Below are 23,429 nucleotides of genomic sequence, written 5' to 3'. Positions count from 1 at the left end.
TAATGATGATGAAAGCAGGTTCCTTCTGCTCTGTGGCTCCATCATGAAGCTCATTTCTCTCACTGGTTGAATCTTTTCTTTTGGTATTCATCCTTTTATTTCCATTCACATGTTTTGTGATCATGAGAGATTGTTGCAGTTCTTCCACTTGTGGATACAGTTGAAATGTGCTGCGTGAATAAAAGGGAGCTGACGTCATCATATTTTTGGATTGGGTAGCCTAGAAACAGATGGAAATAATAAAGACATTTTTATAATACTTTAGTATTTTAAATTCTTTTGCGGTGTTTGTGAGCGGCAGACCCAGGGAGGCGTGGCCCGAGTTAAAAGTGTCGCCCTCTGATTGGCTGTTTATTAACGGGGCCAAAGTCAAACTGCTTCAGTTTCTTTGATTTTGGGGTCTTTTGTTTTGATCTCGCTGTATCCAGATCTCGCGAGAACACTCGCGCTCCTTGCGTTCGCCATTATAGCTAGGAGAAGCGTCCCCCGGACGAGCACCGGAGAGGCTCCGTTACCCGGACACAGACGCGTTTTGCTCGCTGACGCCCGTCGAGCCGCTCTGCATCCAGGTAAGCGCGGTACCGGCCTGCCCGCCGGGCTTCAGCCCGAGGAGGAGCCCGTTAGCACGGAGAAACGGCGGAAGGCCCGCTTCCGTTAGCATGCTGAGTTAGCTGCTTGCTGTGGAGGACTCGGGTGACTCTCACCTGGAGCCTCCTGGCCGAGCCCGTGCAGACACCGGACTCGCTGACGGTGGTTTTCCGGCCTTGGGCGGGTCACTGAGCGCGTGTTCACCTGAGAGGCTAACGTTAGCACCGAGCAGAGGGTCAGGCTCACAGCCAGGTGCTGTTCACCTGTCTGTGAGTCCCGGTGTTCCAGATCAACTGGCGTTTAGATCAACTGGCGTTGGTCGAACAGATGTGTGGCAGTCTTGCGTTTCAGGAGCTGCTACCGACAAACCAGCAAAAAAAACGCCAAATGTGTCATCTGTGACACTTGTGAGGTTATCTCAAACACACTCCGTCAGTCTTGATGCTGTTGAACAACAAAATGTTTAAAAATGTCGCGAGTTTACCTGGTGATATCCTCATGCGCGACGCGATCGCGAAAACGGCAAACAATTAACACCACGCCGGTGTTGTTCACAGGACAGGAAGAGTAAACGATCGGGAGACTCTTGCCGTCGTTATCGTTCCCCTCGCACGTTTTATTTCTCCGGTTTCAGCGTTTTTGCTTCAAAACTAAAGCGTGCAGTTTACTTTGTGTGCACTAACATGGACTCGAGTCAACCAGCGCCACCTCTGGCCGAGTGCCACAGCCTACAGCCAGATCAACTTGTGACTAGGGATGGGTACCGGTGTCCGGTGCCATGATGGCACCGGTTCTGACATAAACGGTAGTAACCAGACCGAAAAGCAGCGCACATTTCGGTGCTTTATTTCGGTGCTTTTTTTTTCCTGAGCCAATTCTAGCCAATCATTTTACGTTTCCGAGGATAGTAGGCGGGGCCAGGTACGTACGTTCTTTCAGAGCAGAGCTACAGATTAAAAATGTCCAAGGCAAAGCGGTCAAAAGTCTGGCTGTACTTCACAGCCAAAGGTGCAAATTCAGCACCCTGCAACAAGTGCTTTAAGCTGATACTGTGATACTGTCAAAGGAGGTAACACCTCAAATCTGATGAAACACCTGGCGACGCATAGCGTTTTTTTTAAAGCCGAGAAATTTGCCGTGTTTGATAGCTAGCTGCGAGACCTCACACCGTGCACATCTACTGCGGGTGTGGTCCCTGTTAGCGGACCTGGAGTTAGCAACATCCCCCCAAAAGAGTAGAGTCCTGGCCCCTAGCCCTGTCAGCGTAGCAGAAATGATGACGGATGATGATGGCAGCAGCAGCCGTTCTCCTCTGCGTGAGTAGCTTCATGTTGTTCGTGTGTAATTAACGTTGAGTACGCTAATCACATTATTACATTAATGCATGTAAGGTGAACTAGCAAACACCGTCGTAGTTACATGCGGCTGTCTTCTTGTTTGATGGCAGATACTCCCTTCACCCGGGCCAAAAAGGCTAAAATGACCAAAGAAAAAGTGGAAAACAGTTAAACATGAGAGGTTTTTGGACAAAGTTTGTGTTTTTTCCATTGTTTAAGCACTGCTTCCAGCCAAGAGTGAGACCATATATGCCCTATAGCTGCAGAAAAGGCTAACATTGTTATCTTTTTACAAAAAAACAGCTAAACATGAGAGGTTTTTGGACAAAGTTTGTGTTTTTTCCATTGTTTAAGCACTGCTTCCAGCCAAGAGTGAGACCATATATGCCCTATAGCTGCAGAAAAGGCTAACATTGTTATCTTTTTACAAAAAAACCAGCTGAACATGAGAGGTTTTTGGACCAATTTTGTGTTCTCCATTCTTTAAGCACCGGTTTGAGCACCGTTTAAGCACCGGCACCGTTTCAAAAGTACCGGTTTGGCACCGGTATCGGATAAAACCTAAACGATACCCATCCCTACTTGTGACACACATCTGCACCACGTTTGAATTCGTTTCATGCACAACACATTTGTACCTTTCAATTGTGTCTGTTTGTGCGTCATGCAAAGAAACCTTTGAAAAGAATGAAATTATATCACATATTTATTGTGGCCTACATTTGTACAAAATTCCAAATTATATACACAAAGTCATAGAAATCAACACTCCAATTGGTCATCATCCATCCATCCATCCATTCGCTTCCGCTTATCCTTTTCAGGGTCGCGGGGGGCGCTGGAGCCTATCCCAGCTGTCATAGGGCGAGAGGCGGGGTACACCCTGGGCAGGTCGCCAGTCTGTCGCAGGGCCAACACACAGGGACAGACAACCATTCACGCTCACATTCACACCTAGTGACAATTTCGATTATCCAATTAACCTATCCCCACAAGCTGCATGTCTTTGGACGGTGGGAGGAAGCCAGAGTACCCGGAGGGAACCCACGCAAACTCCACACAGAAAGACCCCGGCCTGATGGTGGAATTGAACTCAGGACCTTCTTGCTGTGCGGCAACAGTGCTAACCACCGTGCCACCGTGCTGCCCAATTGGTCATCATGATTTTAATATTTTTGCCCATAAGAAAAAACATCTTGAACAAATATATGACACTAATATTTCACTAGTGTTGTAACATCACATGTCGTTAGCGTAGTCTGCCTGTGTCTTTTCTCTGCAAACGAACATTTTAGAGTTGGTAGTCTGTATAAGTGTGGTCAATCTAATAAACATTTGTAAGGAGATGACAGTCACTGTGAATTTACAGCAGGTGATTAGTAATAAACAGTCAGACAATGACTCTGACAATCTCATTCGATCTTGCAGATTTAATGCACCTTCTGCGGAAAGTGGTACCACACAGTGTGTGTGGATTTCCCCCTGTGCAGAAGGCGACTACAAATGTTGTGGGTGCTAAATGAACAGAAAAAATTGATCCCTGTTGTCTTTGCTTACTGATTGTTTTTAGTGTTGACAATCCACATTGCTGGGATTGCATCTTTCAACATGTTTGTGGGTAGATTTGGATGTCCCAGGGGTAAGTGCAGCCACTCAGCCTCTACTCAATGTGATCATAGCAGCAGGTGCAGATGTGTCACAAGTTAATCTAGTAGTAGGCTATGGTATTTGGCCACAGGTGGCAGCAGTGGACTGACCTCCATTGGAGACTGCTCCAGCCGCTATGTGATAGTGGATCTGCTACAAATTGAAGATCATATGCACGTTTTGGAAATTAACCCTTGTATTATGTTGAAAAACAAAAAAATGACATTGATTTTGTTGTGGGTCATTTTGACCCGTACTGTGTAAATCCACTCAGAATTGTCAAGAAACTGCAATATGACAATAGCAACTTTATTTTCCATTAGATAAACATGTAGAACACAGACATACAACAGTTAGACTTTCCATAACTATTTTAGGAACAATTTGGTAAAGGTTTTTCGTTCTTACAAACACATTTCTGGGCAACTTCTTTTGAACTTGCCCAACGTTCTCAGTTTTTCAATGTTCAACATTTTCAATTTTGTCCACATGATGAACAGAATGTAACTGTGTGCTTTCTTCAGATGTACTTCTTGCATTTCTCACAAAAGGTGCTTGTTTTAAAACGGCAACCTTCCTAACTTAGATTTAAAACAAAAGATTTCTACGTCTCCTCCAGACTCAAAAACAGATGACAAACCAATCGACACACCTGAGTCACTGACTTTCTTAAATCCACTCACTCTCACTGGCTCTGTTTATTACTAATCACTGTGTAACTGCTGTACATTCACAGTAACTGCCATCTCCTTACAAATGTTCATTAGATTAACCACAGACTGTAACTACCAACTCTCCAGCCATGTTGATGGATTGTCTATATTGGCTGGAAATATTCATTTCCAGAGAAAAGACACAGACAGAAGATGCTTACAGGATGTGATGTGACAACACTAATGAACTATTGATGTGTCATATTTGTCCAAGGCGTATTTCATTGTTGTGGAAAAAGAGAATATTAAAATCATGATGACCAATTGGAGTGTTGATTTCTATGACTTTGTGTATATAATTTGAATTTTGTACAAATGTAGGCCACAATAAATATATGATATAATTTCATTCATTTCAAAGGTTTCTTTGCATGACGCACAAACAGACACAATTGAAAGGTACAAATGTGTTGTGCATGAAACGAATTCAAACGTGGTGCAGATGTGTGTCACAAGTTGATCTGGCTGTAGGCTGTGGCACTCGGCCAGAGGTGGCGCTGGTTGACTCGAGTCCATGTTAGTGCACACAAAGTAAACTGCACGCTTTAGTTTTGAAGCAAAAACGCTGAAACCGGAGAAATAAAACGTGCGAGGGGAACGATAACGACGGCAAGAGTCTCCCGATCGTTTACTCTTCCTGTCCTGTGAACAACACCGGCGTGGTGTTAATTGTTTGCCGTTTTCGCGATCGCGTCGCGCATGAGGATATCACCAGGTAAACTCGCGACATTTTTAAACATTTTGTTGTTCAACAGCATCAAGACTGACGGAGTGTGTTTGAGATAACCTCACAAGTGTCACAGATGACACATTTGGCGTTTTTTTTGCTGGTTTGTCGGTAGCAGCTCCTGAAACGCAAGACTGCCACACATCTGTTCGACCAACGCCAGTTGATCTAAACGCCAGTTGATCTGGAACACTGGTTCACTGAGCCTCCGGGAGTCCAGGTGTAACGTTTACCTGCTCATCCCGTCATCAGATGATGTTTGTTTGCACTTTAAGTAGATGCTACAAGTAACATGGACGTCAGAGACATGCGTCGGCAGGTATTTTTGTTTACCTGTTTGGTCACCATGGTAACTGATACTGATAAGCTGGTAATGGTTTCAGATTTAATTTGTACCTATTGGACAGCTGTGACAGGTGATTAAACCCTTTATCTGGGCGTGTTCATGTGTATGTGCGCAGGTAGCAAGATGGCAGATGACCTGGACATCGAGGCGATGCTGGAGGCGCCATACAAGAAGGTGAGAGTCTGTTTGTCCTTTGCTCATGAGACCGTCAGCCGGACTCTGCTGCTCCACCCACTGCTGCTCACCTGACTCCACCCACCTGCAGAGTTCTGCCGCCTTCAGATGTCAGTAAGCAGTTTAATTGGTCACACAGCGAGCTGGAAGCTGAACGAAACTATGTCAGCTCAAAGTTCATTTGTAACTCCTCCTCCTTCACCTGCTCTCAGGGTTAAGGCTCTTTGACGTCAAAGAGCCGTATATGGCGTTCCTGTTCTTCTGCACATTGTCCAGGTCAGCTGTTCACACAGACTTCAGTTTGTAATGATGCAGCTCTCCTGTGGATGAATCCCGAGCTCCACCTGAGTCCTAATCCTCAGACCCTCAGACCTTTGCACAGTGCTCAGTGGTTTCTGTCACAAGAGTTATTTGTTAAATCCAAAGCAGACTGATTCTCCTTCAGCCTCCTCTCGTGTATCTGAACTGCCTCGCTGTTTTCAGAGACAAACACTTGAACCTGAGCTCACGCTGGATTATTTGGTTAGCGGGCCTGCAGTTTTTACTGAAGTGAACTGGCCGTGTCTTTGAATATAAATGAGAGCTAATTGTTAGATCACCCTGTGACGTCACAATAATTTACATCATTTAATAAATCTGTCCAATATTAGATAAAAACAGCAAATCTCAGTTTGTTATATTTTCCTGCTGTGATCCAGTGGAGCGTCTTTCCCTTTTAGGAATTCTTGAGTGCAGTAAAATTCCTCCATCATCACTGATCCCAGCTGACCTGAACACGGATCCTAAAGCCTGTAACGTAACAAAGGACATTACTAATGAACACTGATTATACTCAAACACACTTTGATCAGTTACTATTGATCATAATGTTGAGCTCATGCAGGAACAACTCACCAGGAAGTAGTTTTTATTCCAGCAGGGTGACGTTCAGAGTTCAGCTGTGTGTTTAACAGCAGCTTATGGATGAAATGGAAACAGCAGTTTGAATCTGCTCCGCTTTGTTTATCATGGTGATGTTTTCATGAATGCTCGGATGCTCTGTCGGTGTGAATTATGGGACGTTTTTCCTCTCCTTAAGGAGCGTCCAGTGGCTCCTCTGCTAAAGGAAGCAGTAAAGGAAGCACTGAAGCTATTTTCCTCTGTGTTTGGAACTGATTATGGCCACCATGCAGACACTTCCGAACATGTCTCTCAGCGAGGAACCTTCCTGAGCAAAAGGGACTATTGGAACGCAGAGTGCAGCGAGAGGACTCTTATTTTGAAAAACCTCTAATATATAAAGACAAGTGCCAGATATGAGAGTGTATTGCAGCAGGAAACCATGGAGGAGGAGTCTTAGGCTCTCCCAGATTAAAATCGGTGTGTGAGTCTTCAGTGAGTAACAGAAAGCTCTGTCCTCATGTTTATGACATTTAATGAACACCAAACCCGAAACTTTAAAAAGCTGATCTGATCGGATCGTCCATATCGGTTTGGCGCCGCGGCGAGAGGAGGAGCAGGTTATTGCAGAGCCACCAGAGGGATCCCGAGGAGATTGAGATCTTTTCCTCAACATGAAAAACCTCAGCTCGGAGGCGTTCACCTCAGTTCAATTTAACTTTATTTGTAGAACACCAACAGTCATATACAGGTGCTGTTTACAGTAAGGTAAGGACAATGACACAGAGACGCCCCCCTGTCTGCACGCACGTGGTGACAGTGGGAAGGAAAAACCTTTCCACAGGAAAAAACCTCTGGCAGAATCAGGCTCAGGGAGGGGCAGCTAAGCCCCTCCCCTGTCTTTAAGCTCCTCCTCTCTGATCTTCAGTCACGTAATGGTCGAGCCATTACGTTTTGATTTTCCGTGTTCATACATTTTTGCGTCGACCAATAAAATGTCAGTTTTTTAACGTTGGGTTTATAAATGATGATGAATATGAGGATGAAGCACAGCCGATACGTGATCATGTGACCAAACACTGCCTGAAATCCACTGTGGCGCTGTGAGCAGCAGAGCGCGGCTGACCCTGATGATGATGTTGATGATGACGCGTCCTTCACATGAATAAATGCACATCTATCTCTCTTTGTAGACTTGCCTAACGATTTCTCACCTCTGCTCCCCTGAAAGCCACTGTGATCTGTCTCACTCAGAAGGTAGTAAAAGTCCCCATCATGCATTGCTGTACTCTGGTGCCCATGGTAACATGACTGTAGTTCCCTTGGTTACGCTGTCACCTGCTTCTGGTCCGACACCCTCATCCCTTCCCCCTCCACTGGTGAGGTAGTGCAGAGGATTCTGGGAGATGAAGTCGAACAGTGAAGAGTTAGCTTAGCATGGGGGTGGTCAGGACGTGGGGGTGGGTGGGGCCTACCTGTGTGCAGGTGAGCAGCAAAGTTGCTCTCTGCCAGAGGGAAGCGCCGCGATTTAGAGCAGCAGCTCTGCAGGAAGTGCACAGGTGTGACCTCGCACAACACAGGTGTGCAGCTATTCAGTTTAATCAGATTTTATTTATGTAGTGTAGGTAGGTGAGGGCGTGTCCTAAACTCTGGTTCTGGTTCTTGGCTCTGAGTGACTAATGCCTCTTTTCCACTACTACCTGCTCCACTCAACTCGTTTTCTGTTGTTTTCCATTACAACAAGTACCACCTCAACGTGTTGCTATAGAAACATGGCCGAAAGTCTCGTGGCGTCATTCGTGTGTGACACGATCAGCGTAACAGCGGAGGATGGCGTCCTCACAGCTGGACGGCGGGTTGGTTTGTGCAGCGTTCTCGGGTTTAAAAAAATGGTGCATTTGATTTTCGTGAGGGAGACGCTCTCGTTACTTCCCGAGTGATGAGGCTGACCGGCCAATCGGTGGCATGCAGTCTGATTACGTCACATTTTCAGATCAGATCAGATCTCCTGGATCCCCGGCAGAGTAGGTATTAAAAGAGTACGGTAGCAGGTACTCTTTTAGGTACCAGGTACTTTTTTTAGGTACCGGGTACTAGCAGTTGCTGGAAAACCCTAAAACCCGAGCGGAGTAGAGAAGGTGCGAGTGGAAACGAGGCTGTAATCCTCCTGTCTGCTTCAGGGCCCGTCACAGGAGTTTCACACACCTGGAGAGCAGCTGGACTTTGGAGTGTGTGTGTCTGACACACACACAGACACACACACACACACACACACAGAGACACACACAGACACAGAGCCCCTCCCCCTCCTGTTTGAATGACGCTCATTAAACTGTTCATATTCTCTCCTGTCCCCCACACCCCCACCCCCCACACTCCCTGACACCACCTCATGCTGTTCTCTGTCGACCCCGCTTAGGAGGACGCCAAAATCTCGAGCCCCAACGGACAGGACGAGCGCTCCAAGAGGTACTCACCTGCCTGCACGCTCACCTGCCTGCACATCCACAGCGAATCGTCTGCCTCCTCCTCCTCCTATCCCAGCATCCTCCTCTGCCACATCAGCCCTCTGCATGTCCTCCTTCACCTCCTCTTCTTTTCTTCCTCCTGCCTGGCAGCTCCGTCTTACGACGGCGTGTTAGCACCACGTCAAGAACAAAATTGATCACTTTGAGAAAAAAGGCGAAATGTGGAGATGACTATTGTTTCAAGATGGCCGCCGTAGGCGCTACACAAAGATGAGCGAGACAAACTCATCAGCTCTTATTGTGATGCAACATCCATCCCATTTACTGCACCAGGCTGTAACCATCGGTAACCGTGCATCTGCACCGTCTCTTCAGCGTCCTGACGCCGATCACCGCGCCGCGTCTGTGCGCTAAAGGAGAAATCACTTCCTTGTTATTAAAACTGAAGTATGACCTTACGACCCCGGAGGCAGTCTGTCCTGAAACACCAGCACATCTCCACGTTGTCTCCACGTGGCCCTGACACGCCGTCGTACTGTCTTCATCGTCCTTCGACCAATACGTCCACTCTCCCTCCTCTGCACAAGTGCAAACCATCTCAGACTGAAAGTGTGACCGTGGGGACGTGCTCTGATTGGCTGCCGTGTGTCTCGCAGGAAGAAACGCAGTCGCAGCCACGACAGGAAGCGTAGCCGGAGTCGAGACAGGAAGAGGAGCCGGAGTCGGGAGCGCAAACGCAGCCGCAGCCGAGACAGACGGAGGAGTCGCAGCCGCAGCAGAGAGCGCCGCCGCAGCCGAGAGCGCGGCGGGCGCTACAGAGACCACCACAAGCAGTAAGTTGCTTCCTGGTGTTTTTCAGAATAAAAGCTAACACACAACAGAGGAAGGCCTTTAACTGGAAAACTGTAGATGAAGTGTTCAGTAGAACAGTAGAATCTGCAGTAGAACCCTGTGTGCGTGTTTCAGCCGGCGGCGGTCGAGGAGTAAGAGTCCCCTCAGGAAGGAGAAGAGTCCAATCAGGTGAGAGCATGGGTCTGAGGGGAGGGGTCTGTGCCCGCCTCACAGGATCAATAACTGGTGTTGATGGCGTTCTTTCTGCAGGCAGCCCATCGATAACCTGACGCCCGAGGAGCGAGACGCCCGCACGGTGTTCTGCATGCAGCTCGCCGCCCGCATCCGCCCCCGAGACCTGGAGGAGTTCTTCTCTGCGGTGGGGAAGGTGAGAAGCCGACTTCCTGTTTCTATTGTTGAGCAGTAGGACCTGCTGCAGCGCCTCCTCAGCGTGTAGGGGTGACTGCAGGTCACAGGGAGTTTTTTTCTTCCCACTTTCGCCAAGTGCTGACTGCAGGCATCGTCTGATTGGTGACGAAAATTTGGTCACAAAAACAGAAAACGGTGGAGACAGAATGTCACTGCCGTGCGCTCGAGCCTCAGCCGATAGTACCTGTGAGCAGTCGGACCCTCGAGCCCGCCCACTCGCCACCATCAGCGTGTAAAGTGTTTTCAAATGGGGTTACGCCTGAATGTCGTCACCGTGTGTCTGGTCTCCATGATGACTAATTAAATTAATTTTAGTGACCCAGCAGCAGGTCCTGACATGGAAGGTAAAGGTGCTACGTACCCCAGTTTTCATAATATGTCAGTAATAAGTCCACAGTGTGTCCTGAGTTATGACATGAACATCAATGAACACGCATTTCTGCCCATTAAATCACTGTGACTTTGACTTTCCACAATAAAACACACCTCTGAGCTTTTATTTTGAAGAGCTGGATGTAGACGTGCCTGTGTCTAATGTGCTCCAGGCTGTAAATAAAACAGAAAGGTTCACACATGTTTCTCAGCATGTTTGAGGGGTTAGGGTTTGGTGGGCTGACCTCAGGGGACAGAAACAAAGTATCGATCCATTACAGATATCATACGTTTCTGTTGTGTGAGCTTTTTACTCGATCGCTGTCAGCTCCTCAGTGGAAGGACACGGCGCTCTGGGACAGGCTGAATGTGTGATAGGTGAGCTTCATATACAGAATGGTTACACAGTAAACATAATGCATATACATATATGTGTACATATATATTAGACAGACGATGGATAATGATGTGTGAACAGCAGCGCGGCCGCTCCCGTTGGGGGAACGTCCTGGCGATCCCTACCACTACACTGGCTTTACTCTGATTACACTGGCTTTACTCTGTTTAGGTTCGGGACGTCAGGATGATCTCTGACAGGAACTCTCGTAGGTCAAAGGGCATCGCCTACATAGAGTTCGTGGAGGCAAGTTCAGTTCCTCTGGCCATTGGGCTGACAGGGCAAAGGCTGCTGGGAGTTCCCATCATCGTACAGGCCTCGCAGGTACGCGCGCACACACACACACACACACACACACACACACAGGTTCAGATTAAACTTTGAACATAGAATTCTGAGCAGAGCTTTAGTGCAGGGTGACTTTAATATACCTGAACTTGAGTGTGTGTGTGTGTGTGTGTGTGTGTGTGTGTGTGTGTGTGTGTGTGTGTGTGTGTGTGTGTTCAGGCAGAGAAGAACCGAGCCGCTGCTGCAGCCAACAACCTGCAGAAAGGAACATCTGGACCGATGAGGCTGTACGTCGGCTCGCTGCACTTCAACATCACTGAGGAGATGCTGCGAGGGATCTTTGAGCCATTTGGACGGGTGAGACGAACACGAAGACACACACACACACACACATTCGGCTGTTCTCAGGTGACCCTCTGATGCTGTGTTTGTGTCTCAGATTGAGAGCATCCAGTTGATGATGGACAGCGAGACGGGGCGCTCCAAAGGATACGGCTTCATCACCGTGAGTTTGATTCCAGTGACAGAGACTGTGAGCAGAACCACCAACCTCTGATTGGTAAATCTGTGGGTCACCTGGTCACCTTCAGGTGAGCCTGTCATGACGTGTTGGGCGTCACATGATATGCTCTGATGTCAGTTTGCAGATGCAGAGTGCGCCAAGAATGCTCTGGAGCAGCTGAATGGCTTCGAGTTAGCTGGGAGACCCATGAAAGTGGGTCACGTGACCGAGCGGACCGACGCCTCCATGGCGTCGTCCCTCCTTGACAGCGACGAGCTGGAACACACCGGCATCGACCTGGGAACCACCGGGAGACTGCAGCTCATGGCCCGCCTGGCTGAGGGTGAGCCCGAGGTCACACCTGAAATCACACCTATAACCCCGACTGTTTGTGTGAACTGACTTCTGTGTGTGTGTGTGTGTGTGTGTGTGTGTGTGTGTGTGTGTGTGTGTGTGTGTGTGTGTGTGTGTGTGTGTCCGTGTGTGTGTCCGTGTGTGTCCAGGTACTGGTCTGCAGATCCCTCCTGCTGCTCAGCAGGCTCTGCAGATGAGTGGTGCTATTGCCATCGGAGCTATGGCTGCAGTGACAGGTAACAACAACGTGGGCTTTAGGAGAGACGGCATCCATCCCACTTTGGATGGAGCAGCTCTCATTTCTAGAAATATGGACAAATTTATTAAACCCCCCCCAAAATATGACTATCCAGAGTTGGGACCAGGAAGCAGAGTTGCAGTCTTACACGCCTCTCTGCAGCTTCTCTCCTCCTGCTACCCCCCCAAAAACCCATCTCCATTGAGACTGTGTCAGCTCCCAAACAGACAAAAAACAAACCAAAAACCAGCAACAAACAACTTAAACATAAAAAATCACAAAGAAAGAACAATACAGTATCCACATCTGAACCAAAGAGTAAAACAGTGAAATGTGGATTATTAAATATTAGGTCTCTCTCCTCCAAGTCTCTGTTAGTACATGACTTAATAATTGATCAACAAATCGATTTACTCTGCCTTACAGAAACCTGGTTGCAGCAGGATGAGTATGTTAGTTTAAATGAATCAACACCCCCGAGTCATTCTAACTACCAGAAACCTCGAAGCACAGGCCGAGGGGGCGGTGTGGCAGCAATTTTTCACACCAGCCTATTAATTAACGAAAGACCAAGACAGACTTTTAATTCATTTGAAAGCCTGATGCTTAGCCTCGTCCACCCCAGCTGTAAAACTCAGAAACCAGTCTTACTTGTTATCATCTATCGTCCACCTGGGCCTTACACAGAGTTTCTGTCTGATTTCTCAGACTTTTTATCTGATTTAGTGCTCAGCTCAGATAAAATAATTATTGTGGGTGATTTTAACATCCATGTAGATGCTAAAAATGTGCCTGGAGTTTTCTTCCTCATAGTAACGTGCTCATAGGGGATCGTATGATTATTGGGGTTTCTCTGTATTATTTACATTATAAAGCTCCTTGAGATGACTGACGTGATTTGGAGCAACACGAGAAACTCGTGTCACACCTGTTGGCTGCTGTTTGCTGGTTGTTTCCTGTTAGCTGATGTGAAGTGTCGGATTCTTTCAGCGGCCATGAACCCGGCTCTCAACATGAACATGAACTCTCCTGCTCTGAACCTCCCGTCTCAGCCGCTGGCGACGCACTGCTTCCAGCTGTCCAACATGTTTAACCCCAGCAGGTAAATATCTCCGCCAACAAGTGTCCACAGGTGAGGAGGAGGAGGAGGACCTGTGGGCCTCACCTGACCTGTGTGTGTGTGTGTGTGTGTGTGTGTGTGTGTGTGTGTGTGTGTGTGTGTGTGTGTGTGTGTGTGTGTGTGTGTGTGTGTGTGTGTGTGTGTGTGTGTGTGTGTGTGTGTGTGTGTGTGTGTGTGTGTGTGTGTGTGTTTCAGTGAGGAGGCTCCTGGGTGGGAGCTGGACATCCAGCATGACGTCATAGAGGAGTGTAATAAACATGGTGGCGTTGTTCACATCTACGTTGACAAGAAGTCCACTGAGGTAAGAACCTGACCTCTGACCTTATCGAGTCAATCAGTAGTCGTAAGCTCCTTGCTGTGGCCACGGTGCGCCCCCCTGTGGCCTGAGCCGTTAGTTTAATTTTGGGATGTTTGAAGTTTGTTGGGGAAAAGCTTTTATTTTCCTGGCTCTGACCTTCGTTTGTTCCTAAAGACTTTTGTTTCTTTCACTTTTGATTTTGTTTACTTTCACTGCAAAGACCTTTAACCTCTGCTGTTTCCAGGGAAACGTCTACGTCAAGTGTCCTTCGATCCCAGCCGCCATGGCTGCCGTCAACGCCCTGCACGGGAGATTCTTTGCTGGTAAGATTCCGCGTCACATGACCTGTGTGTCGTCGGTCAGCCAATCAGAGAGCACCTCTGACGCACTCTCACCTGTCCTTCCAGGTAAAATGATCACCGCGGCATACGTCCCCCTGCCCACTTACCACAACCTGTTCCCGGAGTCTGTCACCGCGACGCAGCTGCTGGCCCCACCCCCACGCCGGTGACTCGCTGTCAGTGCTGCCTTCTGATTGGATACTGTAATTCAGAGCCTGCCCCTTTCCTGCTGGTTGTCTCACATGCTCAGTGTGGTTCCCGAGGTCAAAGGTCGGCAGCCGTTTGTTTGATACAAACTTGTTGCTCACTCTCGATTGGCTGGTTCCCCACGCCATCGTTTCTTCCAGTTGTAGATTCTCTGAGCGCCCCCCCATCCAGTGATTGAGCTCTGTGAGCTGCGAGGGTGTGGCCTGATGACATGATTGGTTTGCCGTTTAAATGTTTTTGTAAACGAGTTTGATTTTGTAAAAATTGTTGATTAAATTTTATTTTCTGTCACTGAGCTGCGGCGTCTCATTCTGACGGGCACAGGCCCGATCTGATTGGCTGTGAGCAGAGCAGGTCATTCAGGAGCAGGTCACAGTATTCAGATTACAGTGGGTCAGTGATGATGGTCTCTATTTACCCAGATATCAGAGTTTGCAGTGTCACCATAACTAATACTGGTCTCTCACTGGACACTGGACTTTAGGGCCCGCCCTCTCCTGCTGGTTCAATAAAACATTGTTCTCTAAGCTTCTCCACAAAGTCCAAAACATGATCTCCATCAGCCAGGAGGGAGCATTAACACCTGTCCGCTCTAGTTGGAATGATTATTCCGGACTGCGCAGCAGTAATCCTTAAAGCTGGACAGCTCCACCCCTCCTCTTCCTCAGTGAGTTGCACTGTTGTTAATGTAACCCGAGCTTTCTGCTGCAAGCGCCTGAAATCAAAAGAGCTGCCATGGAAGGATTTTTATCTTTTCATTCAGTGAGACTGAGGAAGGAAATAGAAAATTAATGGTAATTTCATGGCTTCTCCACTAATAATGAAGCTTCTTTTGGCAGATAAACTGAACAAAAATATAAACACATCACTTTTGTTTTTGCTCCCATTTTTCATGAGCTGAACTCAAAGATCTGAAACATTTTTTACAAACACAAAAGACTCATTACTCTGATATCGTTCACAAATCTAAATCTGTGTGAGTGAGCACTTCTCCTTTGCTGAGATAACCCATCCCACCTCACAGGTGTTCCTTAGACTGCCCACGCTAAAAGGCTGAAATGTGCAGTTTGTCCATATTCCAAGGATCTGTACACAATTCCTGGAAGCTGCAAACTTCCAAGTTCTTGCACGGCCAGCACTCTCGGACACGTCACCCATCAAGCATGTTTGGGATACTCTGGATGCGACAGCGTGTTCCACTTCCTGCCAACATTCAGCAACTTCACACAGCTATTGAAGAGAAGTGGACCAACATTCCCCCACGATCAACAACCTGATCAACTCTGTGACGGAGAGGTGCTGTACTGCGTGAGGCAAATGGTGACCACACCACATACTGACTGGTTTTCTGCCCCCCCATCGACAGTACCTGAGAGTCATGGGTCTTTGTGTTTGTAGAAAATGTTTCAGATCTTTGAGTGTTGCATTTCTATTTTTGTTCAGTGTATATTCCTAAAGTTCTGATCCCATTTAAGGTGGAATTTCTCTGAGTTGTTTTTGTATTCTCTATATCTACCAAACAGATCTGGCAGTAAACTCATAGCATCACTTAACTATATTAACACAACATAAGGTGTTACTTTGTGCTCTTCTACATTTACACAGCTACATTAATGCTAGCTACTGGTCTGCTATTGATCCCTTTATCTTTGCGTTTGGATGGCTTTACGTAGGAAACTTAGAGTTAAAAGCATTGAGGCCGATCACAGAGGCCTGAAGATAATTATGCTGCATATGGTTGTGCGCACTGACTGACATGTGTCCGTCTGATCGTTGTGTTTAAGCTCTGGGACAATCTGAAGTTTGTCCTCTGAAGAACATTTTAGAATTGTTGTGATCAGGGTTACACTCTGGGCATGAAGTCATACCACTCTGAAGGGAAGACACATGTTTGTGTTCAGCCTGTAGATGGCGCTGTTTAACCCAACTCCTCTGCTACAGGCAGGTAAGTTTTCACATCTTTTTTCAATGCTGAAACTCTGGAGAAAAACCAGGCTGGACCTTCTGGAAGTCAAACAGGAACTTTATTAATGAGTAAAAACAGCATCAGTCTGAGAAGCACAGAGAGAAGCCACCATCACCTCCTCACAGGAAGTCCTGCTGTGTCTCCGATTCTCAGGAATTGGGCGGGATAGTTGGCCATGAAAGTCATTGGCTGTATTTTCAGCGTGCCACCAGGGGGTGGCGCCACTTCTCCGCTCCAAGTGGATTCCCCTGAATGTTCACCTGCAGAACATCAACTCACTGAGCATGCTCACTGTGTCGCTCCACACCTGAGGAGTGAGGTTTCAGAAGTGTGAGGTTAGCTCGGGTGTCGTTCGTGGAGCTTTTCTCAGACCTGCATGTGTCTAGTTCTGGTCTTCTTGAGGGCAGACAAAATAACAGAAACACCTGATCAGTGACCTGTCCAGGTGTGTCCCACCCCTCGACCACTCAGAGCTGGGATATGGTTAAGGAAAAGGATGGAGATGAGCTCTGGAATGAGCATGCCTGCTGCTGATTGGTCAGCGGGGTGGTTACCAAGCAGGTAATCTCCTACAGGTGTTAGATCTCATTCAGGTGAATGATGGTGATAGTGATGTCATCACGGTACCTCCGGGCCAGATCCACAGGCAGACTCAGCATCTTGGCGAGACGATTTGGAGCTACTGCTCCGTACCCGTCGTCGCCAAGGGCGTGGCGGATCAGGTGGGTGGCGGTGTTCTGGTCCTCCAGCACCGACAGGACCCGCCCCTCCTCTCCAGCAGGAGGCGCTGCAGGCCGCCCAGCGTCGTGCCCTCGCCAGGAATTATAGGTCTCTGCTGCTGGAGGCCTGCGCAACGACAAACCCCACACAGAGTCAGGACGATGACAGGAAGTAAAGACAGGTGGACCAGTACTGCCTCAGAGTCCGTCAAACAGTCACAACACTTATTCTGCTATAGACATGTCTGAGCGTGCTCACACCTCGTGCACTTTTTGGAGCACTGTGAGTGATTAGCTGTGACCTCAGTCCTCAGTCTTCAAAAGAATCTCCAACACTGAAAACATGGATTAAACAGGTGAAGACTGGCATGTGATGAGATGCTGGGACAGCTTAATGTAAAAGAAAGGTGGCCAAGAGGGGGCAATGGGACAGTTTCAGAATAAGGTTGTGGTTCAGGGTAAAATATGGATTGAAAAGTGAGTGGAGAAGCAACATAAGTTTTTCTCGTGGGATTATCAGGGCGTTTTTAGGACTTCCTGATAATAAAGAATTACAGTAGTCCAGCCTGGAAGTAATAAATGCATGAACTAGTTTTTCAGCATCACTCTGAGACAGGATATTTCTAATTTTAGAGATGTTGCGCAAATGGAAGAAAGCAGTCTTACATATTTGTTTAATATGCGCGTTGAAGGACATGTCCTGGTCAAAAATGACTCCAAGGTTCCTCACAGTGTTACTGGAGGCCAAGGTAATGCCATCCAGAGTAAGAATCTGCTTAGATACCATATTTCTAAGATTTTCAGGGCCGAGTACAATAACCTCAGTTTGATCTGAATTAAGAAGCAGAAAGTTAGCGGCCATCCAGGTCTTTATGTCTTTAAGACATTCCTGCAGTTTAACTAATTGGTGTGTGTTACCTGGCTTCATGGACAGAGAGCTGCGTGTCATCTGCATAGCAGTGAAAATGTATGCTATGTCTTCTAATGATACTGCCTAAGGGAAGCATGTATAATGTAAACAGAATTGGTCCTAGCACTGAACATCCACACTACCAGGCTATACAGCAATGACATTGGAATGTCGTTCGGACTGGAGAAGTGTAGTCGGATGGTAACAAAGAGAGGGAAGGTAGTCAGAACTGAGGGGATCGCACTACCAGAAGGCAACATTGCAGACATAGAGGACAGTTACAAGTACCTGGGGATCCCGCAGGCGAATGGGAACCATGAAGAGGCCGCTAGGAAAGCTGCAACCACCAAGTACCTGCAGAGGGTCAGGCAAGTCCTGAGGAGTCAGCTGAATGGTAAGAACAAGATCCGGGCTATCAACACCTACGCCCTGCCCGTGATCAGGTACCCTGCTGGGGTAATAGGCTGGCCAAAGGAGGAGATAGAAGCCACTGACATAAAGACAAGAAAGCTCCTTACCATGCATGGAGGGTTTCACCCCAAGTCCAGCACCCTGAGACTGTACGCTAAGCGGAAGGAAGGGGGCCGGGGACTGGTGAGTGTCAGCACCACAGTCCAGGATGAGACAAGAAACATCCACGAATACATCACGAAGATGGCCCCAACTGACAGCGTGCTCAGTGAATACCTCAGGCAGCAGAAACCCAAGAAAGAGGAGGAAGGCGAGGAACCATCATGGAAGGACAGGCCCCTGCACGGTATGTACCACCGGCAGATAGAGGAGGTGGCTGATATCCAGAAATCCTACCAGTGGCTGGACAAAGCTGGACTGAAAGACAGCACAGAGGCACTAATCATGGCAGCACAAGAACAAGCTCTGAGTACAAGATCCATAGAGGCCGGGGTCTATCACACCAGGCAAGACCCCAGGTGCAGGCTGTGTAAAGATGCCCCAGAGACAATCCAGCACATAACAGCAGGGTGCAAGATGCTAGCAGGCAAGGCATACATGGAGCGCCATAACCAAGTGGCCGGCGTAGTGTACAGGAACATCTGTGCAGAGTATAACCTGGAAGTCCCGAGGTCAAAATGGGAAATGCCCCCAAGGGCGATGGAGAATGACCGAGCTAAGATCCTGTGGGACTTCCAGATGCAGACGGACAAAATGGTGGTGGCTAACCAACCGGACATAGTGGTGGTAGACAAACAGAAGAAGACGGCTGTAGTGATAGATGTAGCGGTTCCGAATGACAGCAATATCAGGAAGAAGGAACACGAGAAGCTGGAGAAATACCAAGGGCTCAGAGAAGAGCTCGAGAGGATGTGGAGGGTGAAGGTAACGGTGGTCCCCGTGGTAATCGGAGCACTAGGTGCGGTGACTCCCAAGCTAGGCGAGTGGCTCCAGCAGATCCCGGGAACAACATCGGAGATCTCTGTCCAGAAGAGCGCGGTCCTGGGAACAGCTAAGATACTGCGCAGGACCCTCAAGCTCCCAGGCCTCTGGTAGAGGACCCGAGCTTGAAGGATAAACCGCCCGCAGGGGCGTGCTGGGTGTTGTGTTTTACGTACGTGTGTGTGTGTGTGTGTGTGTGTGTGTGTGTGTGTGTGTGTGTGTGTGTGTGTGTGTGTGTGTGTGTGTGTGTGTGTGTGTTTTTAAAGGACTCTGACCTGTCAGCTGATCCCCCACAAGCTGGATGACTGTCTGGCGATGCATCAGCTCCCACAGTCCATCAGTGGCGAGGACCAGGAACTTGTCTGCTGGTCCAACACAGTGTTGGGTGATTTCTGGTTCAGCGCTCAGATAGGGTGGGGTCAGGTAGTGCGGAGGCATCGTCCGGACTGCCTCACTGACCGCGGACAGGACGTCTGGTCGAGTTTCATAGACCCGACTTAGCATCTCGGCGCTCCATTTGAAGCGGACGTCACCGAACGCCCGGAAGGGCAGCAGAAGGCCCAGTAGGCGGTCGTGGCGGACCACCGTCCTCTGCTCCGCTGGGTGCGCTCCCAGAATCCTTTGCAGCTCTTCCGGATTCTGTGCATTGTGGTCGTTGGTGAGGTTGATCGCAGACCAGCTTCCGTCTGCCTCCTGGACGCCCAGGACTGCCCGACTGTCCCCCAGGTTGGCCACGTGTAGAACGCTGTTGGAGATGTGGACGACACAGGCTGTGCAACCAGACAGCGCCACCCTGAGGGGGGAGGTCACAGACAACCCCTCACCAGGGAGAGACACCCGCCTGTGGGCACAAAGAGAGGCTTAACCTGCTGAAACAAACTCACCTGCAGGTTCTGCTGAAGAAAACACAACTTTGTTCTTACCTGGGGGAGGTCAGGGACAGATGCACCTGGGCTTCTACAGACAGGTCGTAGTCAAGGCGATGGAATGCATTTACCAGAGCCGATGTCATTCTGTTGTCATCCTGCAGCCAATCAGATAGGATAGATAATGATATCACCACAGGTGAACTTTCTGCTGAAACCAAAACAGGAAAATCAGTTTCTGAAAAGTCCACCTGCACCTGGTTGAGACCAGGTGCATTCATTCAGGCACTTTTTAGAAGATGGTTTGGACCTGCACTGTCCGTGGATGTGATTCTGTGATGTGTCAGGACACCTGGTTACCTCCTCCTCCTCCTCGGTCTCCAGCCTCTCCTGCCAGTAGTTCCGGAGGCTATGGAAGGAGGTCACTCCTCCATCGGGGTAGCTGAGGTCTTGGGGGTATTTATGCCATTCCAGCAGCGGTGTTACGGCCCGTTCCTCCTCCACCGCTCGTTCCAGCTCCGCCAGTGTCCTCAGTGGTAGCGCTGCCACGGCGATGTAGTAAAAGAGCCTCTGACTGACAGCATGGGCGCAGGCCAGCCCCGCGTGACCATCGAACACACCAAACAACACGCCTCCACGGCCCGCTAGGCAGGTGGCGCTGCTCTGACGGTCCTCACAGGGGAGGTTGGATGGCAACATGTTGCTATGAAAACCCAGGACACCATGGGAGGCGGGGCCTCTGGGGAGGGTAAGGCTGTATTCATTGGCCTGGAAACAAATGGTCATTAAGATGTGTGATGTCACCACTTAACGCTTTCAGAGTCTGATTTTTGTCACCTTTAAGATCCGGTCGACCTGAGCTGAACTTATCTGCCCCGCCTCCTGCTCCGCCCTCAGCTTCCAGCTCCCACTGCCTGCTGGGTAATGGAGTCTGTGCAGCTCAGGTGGACGGCGAGGTGGCAAGGACAGGAAACAGCACTGCTGAAGTCTGCAGCGTCCAGTAAGGAAGGAAGTTCGCCCCAACATGGCATGAAAGCTGGACCTGCAAGAGGATCAGAGCATTTTGGTTGTCAGGTGTCTAAAGTTTGACCTCCCTACATGACCACTGGTGAAGGCCATTAGTGACTTCCTGTTCCACAGGGGGCGCCCTCGAGCTCATGCAGAATGAATGGGACTCAGTGGAGCTGTTCATGACTCTGATGGAAAGGCTCGGGACATTAGATACTGTTCTATTCTTGACGTTTCTACTGAAATTTGTACTTTTTGTGAGTATCAAGGACATCAGAGCATCACCAGTCACTTTACTGCATCCTCCATGTTGATTTAGGGCATGAAGCCACCAGTGGGTCTCATGATAGCTTCACATTCAACCACCACAACCAGCTGCTTCTGCTGTGCTTTAGCTACGGTCCTGACGTCTGCTGGAGGCATCGTTTAGAAACGGGTGCTATCGAGGGACAACGACGTCCTGCCCTAAGTGACCAATCAGCAGGCAGCAGTAGAAAGCTGAACTGATTCAGCTTCACTGAGAAATAAAATGAATAAAATTCTAGACGCAGTTGGAAATCCTCAGCTCAGAGTTCCCCCTGCTGCACCAACAGCTTAACTGCAGCCAGATTTTTGGAATGGACAGGAAGTGACAGCAGCTCTGTTCAGCAGCTGTTTCAGGTGAATTTTGATTATCAGAGAGTGACATCAAAGGATCAGCAGAAGAATCAGAACAGTGTCCAATAAACAGATTCATTTATCACACTGAAAATAAATCAATGTCCTGTGACTGAGGTTCGGCTCTAACCCAGAAACCAGGTTTAGTTAAACAGGATCAGCTGACGATCAGCTGTGGTTCCAGTGGAAAGTCTGGACTAAGCATGACGCTGAAACTCACCGTGCCTGCCTGACGCCTCGTCTTCCTGATCACTCCTCCCGCTGCTGCGTCTTTGTTCCTGTGACCTTTGACTCTGCTGGTGACGCACTCATTAATCAGTTACCTGTAAACCGTCACCTCACTTTCTTTACCATATTAAACATGCGAGAAAGCAGCCAATGTGTTTAATTACCTGAGAGGGAGGAGGCGGGGTCAGCAGCAGCTCTCAGGTCTGTCTGTGTGCAGGTGTTTTGTGGAGATCAGACACTGTGCTGCTTCATAATTGTGTCAGACAGCAGGTTGTTCCCACTGACCGTACACAGAACCTGCTCAGGTTCTCCTGTTTGTATCAGCGCACAGGTGAGTTCAGCACAGGTGAGCCAAAACATCAGCTTTAGGCTAAAGGTGAGTAAACAAGGTGTGTGTATCAGCGTGTGTGTGTGTGTGTGTGTGTGTGTGTGTGTGTGTGTGTGTGTGTGTGTGTGTGCGTGCGCGTGCACGTGCACACAGACCGCATGTGGTGCAGAGCAGCATCCAAACAAACCTCCACAGTTTCGGGTCTGAGGTGAGTCGGAGCTCCGGCGGCTCGATACGCTCTTTTCTGCCCGCAGAGGGCTCACTCCTGCCGGCTCCCCGCTCCGCCCCGGGGAAGAGGCGCTGCTGAGCGGACGGTCTCGGTGTTTCCTCCGCTGCAGAGCGTATGCTAAGCTGCTAGCAAGCTAGCTGCCATGACGGGCTGTTTACAGGCTTACAGGCCGGAGCGGGAAGCCGTGCCCCGGGCAGAACGGAGCTCATCCACCGGGGAGCCTTTGGCTGGTGGCGGCACAGAGTGGCCTGTTAACGGCGTCGGGCTGCCATGAGCCGCGGGAGGCGGTGCAGGTTAGTACAGTTGGTGGGACGGGAGGACCGGAGAGGATCGATACACGATCGATCAGCTGTTGCTCTGTGAAGAGGCAGCTTGTATTACATGATCAACAAGAAGAAGGAGTTTGATCATGGTGAAGACCTGAGACCAAGGGCGTAGATTTGGTTTTGGCGTTGGTGGGGACGGATGATTCAACCACCGAACGCTGCCCTGTTTCTTTTTTTCCTTTTTGTCTTTGCTTCATGATTTAAAAAAAGAAAAAAAAAAAGGAAGAAATATACTTGCCTACATATGCTATTCTACATGCTTTTAAACCATTTAAAATCACAATTCATAGTTTTCTATGTGAATTATATAATGTTAAATTACTACTAAACAAATGACTAAGTATTTTAGGCTTTAGTTTACTTCAGCCATATTCCATATAATCAGGTATCATACAAAAATAAAAATAGTCATGACAATAAAAGAATATGACTTTAAGGACTTAACAACATTACTTCAGTTATAGTACACCAACATCTCTGATACATTAGCACTAAGGGAACACTGATTGACCTGGTTGTTTTTTGTCCATAAAACTACTCATCT

General features: G+C 48.5%; 2 protein-coding genes across 6 annotated transcripts; one reads left to right on the top strand and one right to left on the bottom strand.

The window, feature by feature from the left end:
• The first annotated feature begins 405 nt into the window (after positions 1-405).
• On the top strand, positions 406-14,547 carry LOC100702944 (RNA-binding protein 39). 5 transcript variants are annotated; one of them, XM_019356812.2, is made up of 15 exons: positions 406-569; positions 5,474-5,532; positions 8,831-8,880; positions 9,536-9,712; positions 9,846-9,899; positions 9,981-10,098; positions 11,080-11,232; positions 11,416-11,553; positions 11,636-11,728; positions 11,837-12,041; positions 12,202-12,288; positions 13,281-13,392; positions 13,606-13,711; positions 13,953-14,031; positions 14,116-14,547. In XM_019356812.2, exons 2-15 carry the CDS (start codon positions 5,482-5,484, stop codon positions 14,217-14,219), a joined length of 1,527 nt encoding a protein of 508 aa, XP_019212357.1. In that variant the 5' UTR covers positions 406-569; positions 5,474-5,481; the 3' UTR covers positions 14,220-14,547. The 5 variants fall into 5 exon arrangements, with proteins under 5 accessions (XP_019212357.1, XP_019212359.1, XP_019212361.1 ...); XM_019356814.2 differs by lacking the exon at positions 8,831-8,880 and adding an exon at positions 5,291-5,331; XM_019356815.2 differs by having other exon boundaries at positions 407-569; positions 11,636-11,701.
• A 1,714-nt stretch (positions 14,548-16,261) lies between these two features.
• LOC100702677 (pyruvate dehydrogenase [acetyl-transferring]-phosphatase 1, mitochondrial) lies at positions 16,262-23,083 on the bottom strand. The gene is given in 9 exon segments (XM_013265681.3): positions 16,262-16,988; positions 16,991-17,068; positions 19,519-20,084; positions 20,167-20,267; positions 20,470-20,877; positions 20,947-21,151; positions 21,995-22,070; positions 22,167-22,313; positions 22,518-23,083. Coding segments are annotated over 6 exon segments (1,530 nt in total). The 5' UTR covers positions 21,136-21,151; positions 21,995-22,070; positions 22,167-22,313; positions 22,518-23,083; the 3' UTR covers positions 16,262-16,800.
• Between the last annotated feature and the right edge of the window lie 346 nt (positions 23,084-23,429).

The sequence above is a fragment of the Oreochromis niloticus genome, linkage group LG5 (genome assembly GCF_001858045.2).
Source record: "Oreochromis niloticus isolate F11D_XX linkage group LG5, O_niloticus_UMD_NMBU, whole genome shotgun sequence".
NCBI lineage: Eukaryota > Metazoa > Chordata > Actinopteri > Cichliformes > Cichlidae > Oreochromis > Oreochromis niloticus.
Note: the sequence above shows the minus strand (reverse complement) of the source record. Positions and strands in the feature narration are given on the sequence as shown.